Source organism: Vulpes vulpes, chromosome 13 (genome assembly GCF_048418805.1).
Source record: "Vulpes vulpes isolate BD-2025 chromosome 13, VulVul3, whole genome shotgun sequence".
Lineage (NCBI taxonomy): Eukaryota > Metazoa > Chordata > Mammalia > Carnivora > Canidae > Vulpes > Vulpes vulpes.
The window spans coordinates 158,894,306-158,908,281 of NC_132792.1; the positions used below are offsets into that span (position 1 = coordinate 158,894,306).

Consider the following 13,976-nt stretch of genomic DNA (forward strand, 5'->3'; position numbering starts at 1 on the left):
TTAGGTCCCTGACCCATTTTGAGTTAATTTTTGTATGTAGTATTTGGTAAGGCCCCAACTTCATTACCTTGCCTGTGGATATCCAGTTTTCCCAACATTTGTTGAGAAACTGTCCTTTCCCCACTGCATTATCTTGGCATCCTTGTCAAAAATCATTTGACCATATATGTGAGGGTATGTTTCTGAGCTCTCTGTTCTGTTCATTGGTGTATGTGTATATATCTGCCTTTATGCCAGTACCACATTGTTTTGATTACTATAGATTTGTACTAAGTTTTGAAATCAGGAAGTGTGAGTCCTCCGGTTTTGGTCTTTTTTTTTTTTTTTTTTTTTAAATCAAGATTATCTTGGCTTGAGATTGGTTATGAATTCTGAGATTCCATATGAATTTGGGGATAAGTTTCTGTTTCTGAAAAAAATATAATTGAAATTTTGATATGGATTCCGTTGAAGGGTCTAAATTTTAATGTAGGAGTAAGAATTGTTTATAATTTCTCAATATGCATTTCGAGTTTACTGCTCACATTGCTTATTGGAAACTGTTTGCTTTTAACAGTTATATTTTTAGGACTAAACCTGTTAAAGCCAGACTTTCTTAGACTTAATTATGTCTTATCTGATAGTGTTTGTCATGGCAACTCCTGAAATCTCACCTTTTAATTTTTCATTGGGGTTAGATAGTACTCATTTTCTTTCTCTCTTTCTGCCTTTCTCTTTCTCTTCTTTCTTTCTTTTTCTTCTCTTTCTTCTCTTCTCTTTCTAGACACAGAGAGAGGCAGAGACACAGGCAGAGGGAGAAGCAGGCTCCACGCAGGAAGCCTGATGTGAGGACTCAATCTCAGGACCCCCGGGATCACACCCTAAGCCAAAGGCAGACGCTCAACCGCTGAGCCATCCAGGCGTCCCTCATTTTCAATTAGATACTACATTCATTGGTCTAAGAGGAAGGTGTTGCCATCTTGGAAGAGAAGATGGTTGGAAGAGCTATGAAGTGATTGGAGAAAATGAAAGCACTGGAACTATTCATTGTGAGCAGCCATGTCCTGCAGGCCAACCTGTTTCTCTTACTTAGAAGAACCAATCTGAGCAGTTGTCAGCACTTTTAGAAACAATAAATCAGTCTCCTTTCTGAAAGCTTTCTTACTGGAATCAGGATTAAAGCTCAGTATATTCTATGGCTTTCTTGGGTGCTTTGAGACTCACAATAAAATTTTCTCTTTCAGAATTTGGTGTTCACCTAGCAGAGCTGACCGTAGATCCCCAGGGAGCACTGGCAATCCGTCAGGTAAGTTCACACTGATTGGTCTAATTTATAAGTAATTTCCTTTTTTATCTGGTAGTGAAACTTTCTTATTGGAAAGAGAAAGAATAAGACTGATTTACAAATAACTTAGGATTTTGTACTAGATTTAGATACACCTCAAATGATTGTATTAGGCCATGTATATATATATATATATATGTATATATATATATATATATATATACACATATATATATATATATATGATTTTTATATATGAAGAAAGTCTTTTTCTTACTGTACCACTTGGCCTATTCTCTTTGCAGCTGGCATCAGTCATTTTGAAGCAATATGTGGAAACTCACTGGTGTGCCCAATCAGAGAAGTTTAGGCCTCCTGAAACTACAGAAAGGGTAAGGAGAGGTATTTGATTAGTCTTCCTATAGAGATTTGAGGAGCTGTCTTAAGAAATTAAGGAGCGGTCATCATTGTTTGACAACATGGGGCAATGAAAATACTAGGTAGAAAAGATTGATTCATAGCTGGCATTATGGGAAGCATGCTACAGGTAAGAGAGCTTGAGTATCAGACTTACATGTTCAAATTCCAGTTCTGCCTTTTTTTACTAGCTATGAAAATACCAGAAAAGCCTTTTAACTTCTAAGCTTCAATTTCCTAAATATCTAAAATTAGAATTAAAATTCCAACTTCAAAGAGTTTGAAGATTAAATGAAATAATGTTTCTACTTAGTACAGCACTATGCAGCCATTCTGGATGCCCAAGAAATTTTGAGGTATAAGGTCTAGGGCAATGCTGTCCATTGGCACTTTCTGCAGTTATGCAAATATTCCGTATCTATTTTGTCTGGGGCAGTAACTACTGGCCACATATGGGTGTTGAGCCCTTAAAATGTAGCTGATGAAACTGAGGAACTGAATTTTTTACTTCATTTCAAGTAATTTAAATTTAATAAAGGGCCATAGGTAGCTGATGGCTGCTGTAATGGACAGCATAAGTTTAGGGATCACAGATGAACTCTGAATGATTTATCAAGTTTGTGTATTGGAGTTTTTGATAGATACACAGTATTTTGTGTGTATTGTTTTTCCAGGACATAAACTAGATAAAACTCTGCCAGTTGCTTATAACCTGATCTAATGGCAGGTGGGTTTTTCTCCTCTGCAGGCAAAAATTGTTATCCGGGAGCTATTGCCCAATGGGTTGAGAGAATCAATAAGTAAGGTGCGCTCCAGTGTGGCCTATGCAGTGTCAGCCATCGCCCACTGGGACTGGCCCGAAGCCTGGCCGCAGCTCTTTAACCTGCTCATGGAGATGTTGGTGAGCGGAGACTTAAATGCAGTCCATGGAGCCATGCGTGTGCTGACAGGTATCAGAAGTTTTTCCCTAGTGTTGGTACTGGGATCCCAAGAAAACTTACTAGAGGCTGCGGGATGGAATGGCTCAGACCAAAAGGAACGGAAATTTATGGCTCTTCCCAATCCTCCTCCTCCCCCTAGTTTTTTTTTTTTTTTTTTTTTTTTAAAGATTTTATTTATTTATTCGTGAGAGACACAGGCAGAGGGAGAAGCAGTCTCCATGCAGGGAGCCTGACATGGGACTTGATCCCAGGTCTCCAGGATCAGGTCCTGGGCTGAAGGTGACGCTAAACCGCTGAGCCACCTGGGCTGCCCCTCCCCCTAGTTTTTATCTCCATGTCTATACTCCCACTCCCTTGACTCTGTCCAGGGAATTAAGTTGGTTAGGTATTTCTACTACTCTGAAAACCACTTAAGGATAGAGTAATTGCATAGTAGTTAAGGACTCAGATTTCAATTAATATTCTGGTTTTACCTTGACCCAGGTTACTTAGTCTCTTGAGCCTGAGTTTCCTTGTATCTAAAATGAAGGTAGACCTGAAGGGGTCTTTTGGTAAGTTTAAATGAGCTAAATCTGTAGAAATTATTTAGCATAATAACTGACATGAGGTAAGCACTCTAAATTTTAGCTATTGTAATTATCGTTATATTAATTTTCAACTTAGTTCAAGGCAAATTTAAGAATAGTCAAATAAAATTCTTACAGGAATATAGGAAAGAAGATAAAAACAGCATAGCTATATAATTCTGACCTTCATTTGGTCAAATTAGATAATGTAGAATTTAGTATCTCTTCTTTCTGTTCTAAGAAGGTAATAAAAATATTTGAAGAAAAATACTTTTAGTCTGAGGAGATTTGGTGAATATCTTGTCTAAGCTTGATTAATTTGTTAATTCCCAGAACCTGAATTTTCCAGTCTTGTGAGTTCTGCTCTGCTTCCTAACTAGATGAAGTCACTCCTGTTTTGCCTTCAAGGAATTACCTGGACATTAGCTGCCTCCTATTGATCTTTTAGAAGTTGTATTTCTCCTCAGTTTGTGAGGGGAGCTTGTGAAATGTCGGCCGATATCTTCTTCCTGTATGCCCGGCTAGCTTACCTGAAATGTATTCCTACCTAGTTATGAACACCATTTCTTCTTTTTCTTGACTCTCAGCTTATTGAACTTGGCATCTGGTCCCATTTTTACTAATCCATGTTTTAGCGATCAGTTCTCTGTCCAAAAACAAATTCCTGATCTCCTTTTGTTTTAGACCTCCTCTTCCCAGGTCTTGGCTGCCTTTTTGAACTACCGCTTTATTCTTACTGATTATCTGTGATAGGTGCTTGGAGTATAGGGCAGACTTATCAAAAAGATGAAAACATTTCTTCAGATTTTTATTTCCCTGCTTATTACTTTCCTTCTCTTGTATAACTCATTATTCAGATGATTTCATATTCCCCTCTCTGTGGAATCAAGCATCTAGGGTTCTTTATGTACAGCTTCATGGTGCCAGAATATCAGATAACACATGTTTTCTACCAAGGAAAAGAAGCATGTTCCCCTCCAGTCTTCCAACCCAAAGTTCAGCTTTTTTAAAAACCCGAAGGAGAAAGGCAGTTGTACATTTATTGTAGTTGGATGCTGTAGAACCATCATTGTGCTTGACTAAGGAAATCACTGTTCAGTGAGATCACTTTTCTGTCAGCCACAGGGAAAGAACTGTGGGGGAAATGGGTATTGTTTTATATTGGAGTCAGCAGACATGGGATGGATAGCTGCCAACCTCCATTCCCAGATAGCTGTTTCACATATTTTCAAATGAGGATAGACAGTGTTCTCACAACAGCAGCTCCAGGGTGCATGAAGATGGCAGGACATGGTGCATGGACAGGATCCCAGTAGAAGAATGGGACTGATTTTCCTTTTTTTTTTTTTTTAAGATACTATATACTTTTTTAAGCCTTTAGTAAGCTTTCTGTTAAGCTTATCTATTTATAAATGAGAACTAACACTAATGATGTGAAGGAAATGCAAACATAGCAGCTAAGGATTAAAATATTTGACCACAGGTACAACTTTTTCTTTAGTGTCAAAAGAAGTTTGGAGATTGAGATATTTCCAGTGCCCCACACCTTTTCTGACTTGCTGAGTGACCTCAGAAAACTTACTTTGGGCTTGAGCTTATAAAGTGTTAATGAATTGAGACTACTAGGAAGGATTATAGGAGAGTAAAAAATGTGATTGAGCACTTTATTAGTAGAATATGTTAAACTGCAATTTTGATAAAACTTGTTTTCATTAATATGCTATACATCACATTTATTTGAAATAATTTCTTTGGATTTTGAATTTCTGAATGAAATAGAATACTCATTTTATTCAGAGCTCAGAATTTATTCTTCAGGAGGAAACCAAACTAGTAAAGAAGACTCAGTCTTGAATATTGATCTTCATTTGACTTCTGGTGATTGATATTGCCCAAAATTTGTGGAGTATATTAACCTTGAAATGCTGACATGCATTTCCAGTTGTAGATCATCCTGAAAAGTGTCCCAGTGATTAGCTTCATTTCTACGGTGATAATATGGAATTGCCAGGGAAAAGCAGTAGTTAAAGTGAACAGACAGTGGAACTCAAGGACTTGTATTCCACAGATTAGCATGCGAAACCCAGGGTCCTTCATGCTGTCTCAGTGCCTTATGCGGAAAGTAAAGAGAAAGACACAACCTTTATTTCCCTCACCTTCTTCAAGTCTCATTTCATGAATAGGTTGTTTTTTTGCCACATTCATACGGTAGAAATCCCTTCTGTTCCGATGAGCAGCAGCCTCTGACTTCTAGGTCAGTAAATGTCATTCACTGGGAAGAGTAATGTATACAGAGTGGAGTTGAAGCCTAGTAAGGCTGCATGTATTTTATTATGTGCGTCAAAACATCTTGCCAAGAAAAAAAAAAAAAAAACATCTTGCCAAGGGAGAATATTGGAAATGGAAACGAAGGTAAGATGCCTCAAAGTGTACCTGGATATTGACGATCAGGCATAAATTACATTAATACAGGATTTCCCTAAGGTGACCTTACAAGGACTTTTACACAGCTCTTAAAGATTTTCTTTCAATGTGTTTTTTTCTTTCAATATTTATATAAGATTTTTTTTTCTCGATCATATGTATTTTCCTTTATCTTTGTTCTCTTTCCCATTCTTCTTTTTTTTTTCTCTTTCCCCTTCTAACAAATAATAATTCTTGCAACTTTTCCTTCCCCAGGATGAGACCACCAGGCCAATAATGTCTTTACCTGTACTGCCACTTCAGAGCAGTTTGAAAATTTTCCCCCTTACGTTTTTATAAAGCAGTATTTTTCTTAACCATACTCGCTTTTCCTTTGTAGAATTCACTCGAGAAGTAACAGACACCCAGATGCCACTTGTTGCTCCTGTCATTCTCCCAGAGATGTATAAGATCTTCACGATGGCCGAGGTATGAAGTGTCTGCTCCAAGATCGGAGCGAGTAAGAGCTGCTCAGATACTGGTCAACCTCCACAGGTCATGAGGGAGACTGTTGTTTTTGCTGCCAGTCCCCAAACCTGGAGGCTGTAACTGACAGAGATCTGAGTTTGGATTAACCTAAGATCTTTCACTTAATAAGCGCAAGGGCCAGGCTTTGGTAACAGAATGAAATAGCATCTGCATTATTTCTTCACATATCTCCTTCCTCCTGGCATCCTGCAACCCTGTGCTGCCTCTAGCCTCTCGTTGAGGTGGCCACCTAAGCTTGTTCACCTCAGGTAAATGTGTGCAAGGACACACTATCACTGCATTACCCATAATAGGCCAATAATATATATACAGTATAAACTATGAGTGCCTGATGGGTAATGTTTTAACCTCCCTACTCTTCTCTGCTGCCAGCCAGCGGTCTATGTTTGGAAAAAATACATTGACTGTTTTGAGATTTCAAGCAGCACCCTGCATAATATTTTTAATAGAATGAGCTCACAGAGGCCTACGTATAAGGCTAATTCCACTGAGTTCTAACATTTTGCTGGCTTTTATTCTCTGAATTACAGGAGAAATCTGTCCTGGATATGAGTAGATGATGTTTCCCATCTCTCTAGGGAAGCCAATCCCATGTCATTATTTAGAAGTGGTAGTTTTTCTTCTAGTCATGGATAATGCAGACACAGACATGCCTATCTCATGGCTATGCTGTAACTTTTTGCAGGTGTATGGTATTCGAACCCGTTCCCGAGCAGTGGAGATTTTTACCACTTGTGCCCATATGATCTGTAACATGGAGGAACTAGAAAAGGTAAAGGAAGCCTTTGGGTCAGTAACAGACTTCATGCTTAAAAATCTCTACACCTTCCGTTAGAGACAGAGCAGTGACTCATTTCATTTCCGTAGTACCAGAATGCACCCCGATTTAGTGTTATGGATGCATTTAGCATTTTGACTTTATTTTTCATTTGTGTGTAGTTTAGTTTCCTTTTGTTTGAACCTTATTTCTTCAACCACCTTATCCTGGATCTTTTCCTATGAGCCATCACCCAGAACTTCACTGATCTCTTATGGCCCTCTCACATGAGACACCAACCCTGGTCATTCAGAAGCAGTTTTGAAAAGTGGTCTATATAAGAAGGCTATGGTGAGGAACAGAAAGTGTCATAGAAGGAAACATGAAACCTTGCGTAACACCTCCAGTGACTTTATGGCTGCACTTTTATGATTAGAACCTGCACCAGAAGAAGTCTTTAGATGTGTCAGATCTGTGTTTCAGTATTTGATGTGTGCCTTAATGCACTGATTAGCGCTATATCCACTGTTGACTTTGGTTTCTGTTATTAGGGTGCAGCCAAAGTTCTGATCTTTCCTGTGGTGCAGCAGTTCACAGAGGCCTTTGTTCAGGCCCTCCAGATTCCAGATGGCCCCACGTCTGACAGTGGGTTTAAGATGGAAGTCCTAAAGGTAAACATTTACAACCATTGAGATACTTGGAGTTTTAGAAGATGGTCTGAAATCTTTGGCTTTTCCTCCTATATCACATGTAACTCTTAGCTCTTTCTCTTTGTGATTTCTTAGGCAGTGACAGCCCTGGTGAAAAACTTCCCAAAGCACATGGTTTCCTCCATGCAGCAGATTCTACCTATTGTTTGGAACACCCTAACTGAGAGTGCAGCTTTATATCCTTTTCAGAAAGCTTAAGGGACCTGCTACCACCCGTAGTCGGGAATCTAGCATTAGGTCTTGCATTCATGTGGTTCCACCTTTTTAAATGAATTTTTTAAAATATCTACTCTTAGGGTTGGAATGTTTGACATTCCCTTGTAGAACACATATAAAGCAGACTCCAAATTCTGTTTCTTTACTCTTCATCATACTTATGTGAGGACAGAAGTAAATTACACAGAGGAAGTTGAAGATCCTGTGGATTCTGATGGTATGTAGTTTATCTACTCCTAACAGATATACCACTTAGGGAGGAAAGGGATCTAGGAAAGGAAGAAGCCAGAGACAGGAAAAAAACCATAACATAGAGGCTTCACTCTCTTCAGTGAGTTTTCTAGTTGAGTTTCCTTTCAGTGTATTAGGTGTGGGGAAATGGGACACTGGAAATCTCTAATCTGTTCCTCAAAGGCATTTGCACAGATCTCATAAAATAGACTTTCTGAGTTGAAAGAGCTACCTCAAAGGCCTGCTTCTTTCTGGCAGATGATGATGTTTTCATTTCTGTTTTAATAATTTTAGATATTTCAAATCAAAAATAGGCTAGAAAATATATTCAGTGTTTCTGATTCTTTTACTTGAAAAACCAAATATTTAGTATTCTCAAAGTTCCTTTCTTTGACTCCTTAGCTCCCCTCTTCTGTTCTCTTGGCAATAATAATCAGCAAGTACTTTAAATATTCATTAATTTCCAAAGATAATGTAGTTCATATCCAGCGGCTGTGCTTTCTTGTCATTAAAATCTTCTCTTGTGTATTTCCTATAGGTGAAGTCCTGGGCTTTGAAAATCTTGTCTTTAGCATTTTTGAGTTTGTCCATGCTCTCCTAGAAAATAGCAAATTCAAAAGCACCGTTAAGAAAGCCTTGCCTGAGTTGATTTACTATATAATCCTGTACATGCAGATCACTGAGGAGCAGGTAAATGATATTTGGAAGGTAGTTACCAGCTTGTTTTGGGAAAGTGCAACTTGAATGTGAGATCTAGGTCAAATGAACAATTTTTATTTCTAAAAATAGACATTAGAAGAGTAACTTCATGTGAAGTTCTAGGAAAGCTTTGATACCACTTTAATGCCAAAATCTCTGGGTGTTGCCGTTTATTAACTCCAATATTAGGTAATCGGACTCTGAGAATACTTTTAGCTCCATAGTACTGCTAACCAAAGACAATGGTATCTGGAAGAATCTGTTCCTTCCCTATAAATACTGACACTTAAACCGAGATCATTAGCCTGGTTGGTGGGTCAGTAGACCAGAAAAGAACATTAAACAAAATAAGATAATGCCTCTTTTATATAAACAGCACAAGAATTGACATAATTTTCACATTAAATATTCCATGATACCTAATATATTCGGAAAGTTGATCTGTCAGAAGTAATAGCTAATGAAAGGTAGCAGAGAACTAGTAATCAGCCACATTCTAAAAGTGTTTACTAGAGAGGAATAACTTTTGCTACTTACCTTGATAAAGGATTTGCTTCTTTACATCAAAAAGAAAAGACTTTGAGGCTAGAGTTCTGTTCAAGATAAAAACAAAAGGTTGAAATCTTCCTATGTGTTTGGATGAAAAAAAGGAACATATAAACCAGATTGGCAGCCTCACAAAGACCTAACTTCATCATCCTTTCAGATTAAAGTATGGACAGCCAACCCCCAACAGTTTGTAGAAGATGAGGATGATGACACTTTCTCCTATACAGTTAGGATTGCAGCTCAAGACCTATTGCTGGTAAGTGGGTTCCCTTGATACCTCAACCAAAAAACCCTAATCAGGGCAGCCCGGGTGGCTCAGCGGTTTAACGCCACCTTTGACCTGGGGTATGATCCTGGAGATTCAGGATTGAGTCCCATGTTAGGCTCCCTGCTTCTCCCTCTGCCTGTGTCTCTGCCTCTCTGTGTGTGCGTCTCTCATGAACAAATAAATAAAATCTTTAAAAAAAAGAAAAGAAAAAAAACCCTAATTAGTCACTTGAGCATTCCCTCTTCTTTCTAGACCTCTAACCCAAGTTGAACAGTGTTATTGAGTAACTGTCTTAGGCTTCTTTGAAGATAACAAGAGAGCATCTCAAATGAAGTTTGAGACTCAAGAATTCCAAAGTCATTGGTACTGGTTTTGGTTTATAAGTAAATATTAGATGTAAAAATTGTGCAGAGTATAAAGTGTTCTAATGAGTAAGGGTAGTTGAATCAGGGACATTCAGTTTAATCCACTCTTAAGCCAGAATCTGTAGCACAAACCAGATGTTGGCAAACTTTTTTTTTTTTTTTTTTTTTTTTGAGATTTTATTTATTTATTCATGAGAGACACAGGCAGAGGGAGAAGCAGGCTCCATGCAGGGAGCCCGACGTGGGACTCAATCCCGGGTCTCCAGGATCACACCCTGGACCGAAGGCAGCGCCAAACCGCTGAGCCACCCGGGCTGCCCTGATGTTGGCAAACTTTAAAAACAAATTAGTTTGCTGAGAGATGAACATCCAAACATCTACTATTTTCTTTGGCTCTGACTAGAGCATGGAATTGTCCCTAGGCTGAAGGTCTGTGAAGAAGCTGCCTTTTACTATCTGTTGGGTGGGAGGTTGTTCTCATTGTTAGTGAACACTTCCCATTATCCTTCAGTATTTCTAAGGCACCTAGGAAAGATTACACTAAGTTTCAATTTGTAGATTAGCTTTTTATTTCTATAGTCAGACTCCCAGAGAATAAATAATCTAATCCATTGTCATCTGAGGTTGAATCTATCATTGCTCACTGACAATCTGCTCATTCTAGCGAAAGGGAGCTTTACATTTTGTTAGCTTTTCAATGCCTAGGCACTGCAGAAATGTAGATAGTACTTTAATTCCATTAAAGACCCTGAACTAATAGGGGTTGTATTTTTAGTACACTTAATTGGGGCTTAGCATGTACGAATGAAAGAGTTTGAACCATTGAATTAGCAATCAAATTTTCAGTTTGCAATTAAAATGGGTTTAATGGGCAGCCCCGGTGGCGCAGCGGTTTAGCGCCACCTGCAGCCCGGGGTGTGATCCTGAAGACCCAGGATCCAGTCCCACATCGGGCTTCCTGCAGGGAGCCTGCTTCTCCCTCTGCCTGTGTCTCTGCCTCTCTCTTCGCTCTCTCTGAATGAATAAATAAATAAATCGTTAAAAAATAAAAAAATAAAAATAAATAAAATGGGTTTAATTTGCACAAACAGATTTATAGCCCCTTCCCTCTCTTCTCAGGCTGTGGCCACTGATTTCCAGAATGAGAGTGCAGCAGCCCTGGCTGCTGCAGCCACTCGCCATTTACAAGAAGCTGAGCAAACCAAAAACAGCGGCACTGAACACTGGTAAGAGTGAGCAGCAGATACTTGACTTAAGGACACATTCTGGGCATCAGAGCTGAGAATCAAATTCTTGCTTTGAATCACATGTTTTAAAGCAGTTCCTCCCAACCTTAAAATAAACGGTTAAGATGCTTTTATTTTACCCCTTAATTTAAAAATCCTTGGAAGGAAGGATTTTACTTTTACTTTGTTTTTAGTTAGAAAAATCTGTTAATCTTCATTTTGCTGATTTCAGCTCTAGTTTTAGATTGAAAGAGCAGATAAATGGCTTTTTGGGTCAGACTGTGCTAGAATGCCCTTGGATGTTTCTTCTTCCCTCAGGTGTTTATCTTTTTGGTAGTGTAGTTTGTTTTACCACACTATGGTATCACTTTTGCAGGTGGAAGATACATGAGGCATGCATGCTTGCCCTCGGCTCAGTGAAGTCCATCATCACTGACAGTGTGAAGAATGGCAGGATCCATTTTGACATGCATGGGTTCCTGACTAATGTCATCCTTGCAGACCTCAACCTTTCAGGTATGTTTCAGCACAATGCCAGGATTCTGAAAGATCTTTAGACTTGTTATCAGCTCAGTTATATTGTTCACTTAGATGGGTAAACCAGGTATTCATGTGTCCTTTGGGTGAAAATTCTTTCCATGCTAGAGCTCGCACTCATCTGAACCTCTAAAATAACCTAGAGACCTTGGTTCAAGTTCTACCAGCTAAGACAGATTTCCACATTTATAATTTTTCTACACTGTTCATGTTTCCTTCCAAATCAGTACTCACATTTATGGCTGGTTTTGGCATTCGTTTTTGGGGGTGCAGGATTTGAGTTTTCTTTTTTTTTTTTTTTTCCCCTAAATTTATTCAGGAGAGATACAGAGATCTCTCAGGCAGAGACATAGACAGAGGGAGAAACAGGCTCCATGCCGGGAGCCTGACATGGGACTCAATCCCAGGACCCTGGGATCATGCCCTGGGCCAAAGGCAGAGGATCAACCACTCAACCACTGAGCCACCCAGGTGTCCCTGGTTTTGGTATTTGAATAGGATGCAAATTTTGTTGCTATATCTTGGGAACTTTGGGTGGAGTTCTGTCATTATTAAGTCTAAAATATCTTCAGGTGGTTTGTGTCAGGCTCATTCTTACTGTTTGTTTCCTGTCATTACTCTCAAACTTTATTCTTGGACAATATCCAAATAATTAACATGTTTCATTCTCATGTCCATATTAGCTACTTGCCTTTATAGAAAAAAAAAAAAAGAAGTTGGCCCTGCTATGAGACTCTTTTCACCAGCAATGCAGAGCAGTACTAACAATCATCATCTATTTGACATCTTTAGCTATGTTGCTTCTGCCCATGCTATGCCTTGTTCTCATCCATAGACCTCACCCCCCATTACAAAAGGCCATCTTTGCTTTCTCCAAGTACTTAAATCATGGGACTTCTCCAAGTATGTAACTCACGGGACATTTGGCATTATTTGCTCCATTCTCAATCCATTCACTTGCCTCTTGCTCATAAGCTAGCCCTTTGAGTAGCCAGAGCCATTTGAAAACATTCTGCCCTGATTTGAAATAGGTAATCTGTTCTAGGATATCTCCTGATGTCCTTTCCTCTCTCTGAATCACAAAATTAAAATGGTTGAACTTCCAGAACTTAGGCCTATTGGGAATATCCTTTTTTTACTCTGCACTTACCTTATGCTGATGAATAGGTTTTCTTTCTCATGTTAGACTATCGGGTCTCTGAACATAGGAATCATGTCTAATACCTGTTTGTATCCCACAGTGTCTTGCACGTAATAGGCACCTCATAATTATGTGTTGAATGAAAGTGCTGGAATATCTCAAACCCACCAATATATTTTTTGTATATTGAATTTACCCTTGTAAAGAACCTTCAAAACTTCATGGAGACTTAAGAATGTTTACTATTGAGACTGGGAGAAAGTTTAACATATAGCATTTATTATCCTGCCAATAGCTAAAAGCTTTTCTTTACCAGCCATTTTCAAACTTTCTGGTGTCAGGATCCCTTTACATTTTTAAAAATGATCACAGATTTTTCTTTGAATTTTATGTATCACTATTTAACATATTAGAAAGTAAAAACTTGAGAGGTTTTGAGGCACCTGGGTAGGTTAGATGGTTAAGCATCCAACTCTTGATTTTAGCTCAGATCATGATCTCAGGATCATGAGATTGAGCCCTGCATCTGGCTCCAGTACACTGGATGTGGAGTCTGCTTAAGATTCTCTCTTTCTCTCACTCTACCCCTCGCCCTCCCCGTCTCTTAAATAATAAATCTGAGAATTGTCTAAAATACAGGAAACGCAAGCCTACATTTCATTAGCTGTCAGAGCCACGGTGTCACACATCAGATCACCTCTGTTAAACACTGTACACTTAAGAAAGAATGAGAATGACAAAGATGGATCATATCTTGGTACCACTATGAAAGTTTTAACTTTGGGGACTCCTAAGAGTCAGTGGACCATACTTTAAGAACTACTATTCTGTATTATATAAATGAGCATGTAATTATATATGACTGGCACAGGTTATTAGGTTCTGTTCAGTAATTCTCACCAACTGCATGTTTATTTTACAAGTAACTAATTTAAGCCCTGTGACAGGCTGAATTAAGTATTATAGTCTGTCTTCGGGCAACTTATAGTAGGCCAGTGGGGGAGGGTAGTCATCATTACACAGGTGGCTGGAATATCCAACAAAACATGTAAGAAAGCTAAAGACATAGGATTATGGTAGCACAGAAATAGTTAGGATTGCTTCAGCCCAAGAGATCAGTTAGATTATGCAAGTAGA

The 13,976-nt window shown here is 38.7% G+C and overlaps 1 protein-coding gene across 4 annotated transcripts in view; it reads left to right on the plus strand.

Moving 5' to 3' along the window:
- IPO9 (importin 9) overlaps positions 1-13,976 on the plus strand; it is a 55,957-nt gene that overhangs the window by 22,067 nt on the left and 19,914 nt on the right. For 3 of the 4 annotated variants that reach the window (XM_072733477.1, XM_072733478.1, XM_072733479.1), the window contains 12 exons: positions 1,224-1,285; positions 1,570-1,656; positions 2,430-2,631; positions 5,992-6,080; positions 6,826-6,912; positions 7,449-7,568; positions 7,683-7,783; positions 7,982-8,040; positions 8,593-8,744; positions 9,460-9,558; positions 11,055-11,161; positions 11,538-11,677. In XM_072733477.1, the coding sequence (XP_072589578.1) occupies positions 1,224-1,285; positions 1,570-1,656; positions 2,430-2,631; positions 5,992-6,080; positions 6,826-6,912; positions 7,449-7,568; positions 7,683-7,783; positions 7,982-8,040; positions 8,593-8,744; positions 9,460-9,558; positions 11,055-11,161; positions 11,538-11,677 (1,305 nt within the window). Of the gene's footprint in view, positions 1-616; positions 1,029-1,223; positions 1,286-1,569; positions 1,657-2,429; positions 2,632-5,991; positions 6,081-6,825; positions 6,913-7,448; positions 7,569-7,682; positions 7,784-7,981; positions 8,041-8,592; positions 8,745-9,459; positions 9,559-11,054; positions 11,162-11,537; positions 11,678-13,976 lie in introns of those variants that run through there. The other variant, XM_072733480.1, reaches the window with a different exon arrangement.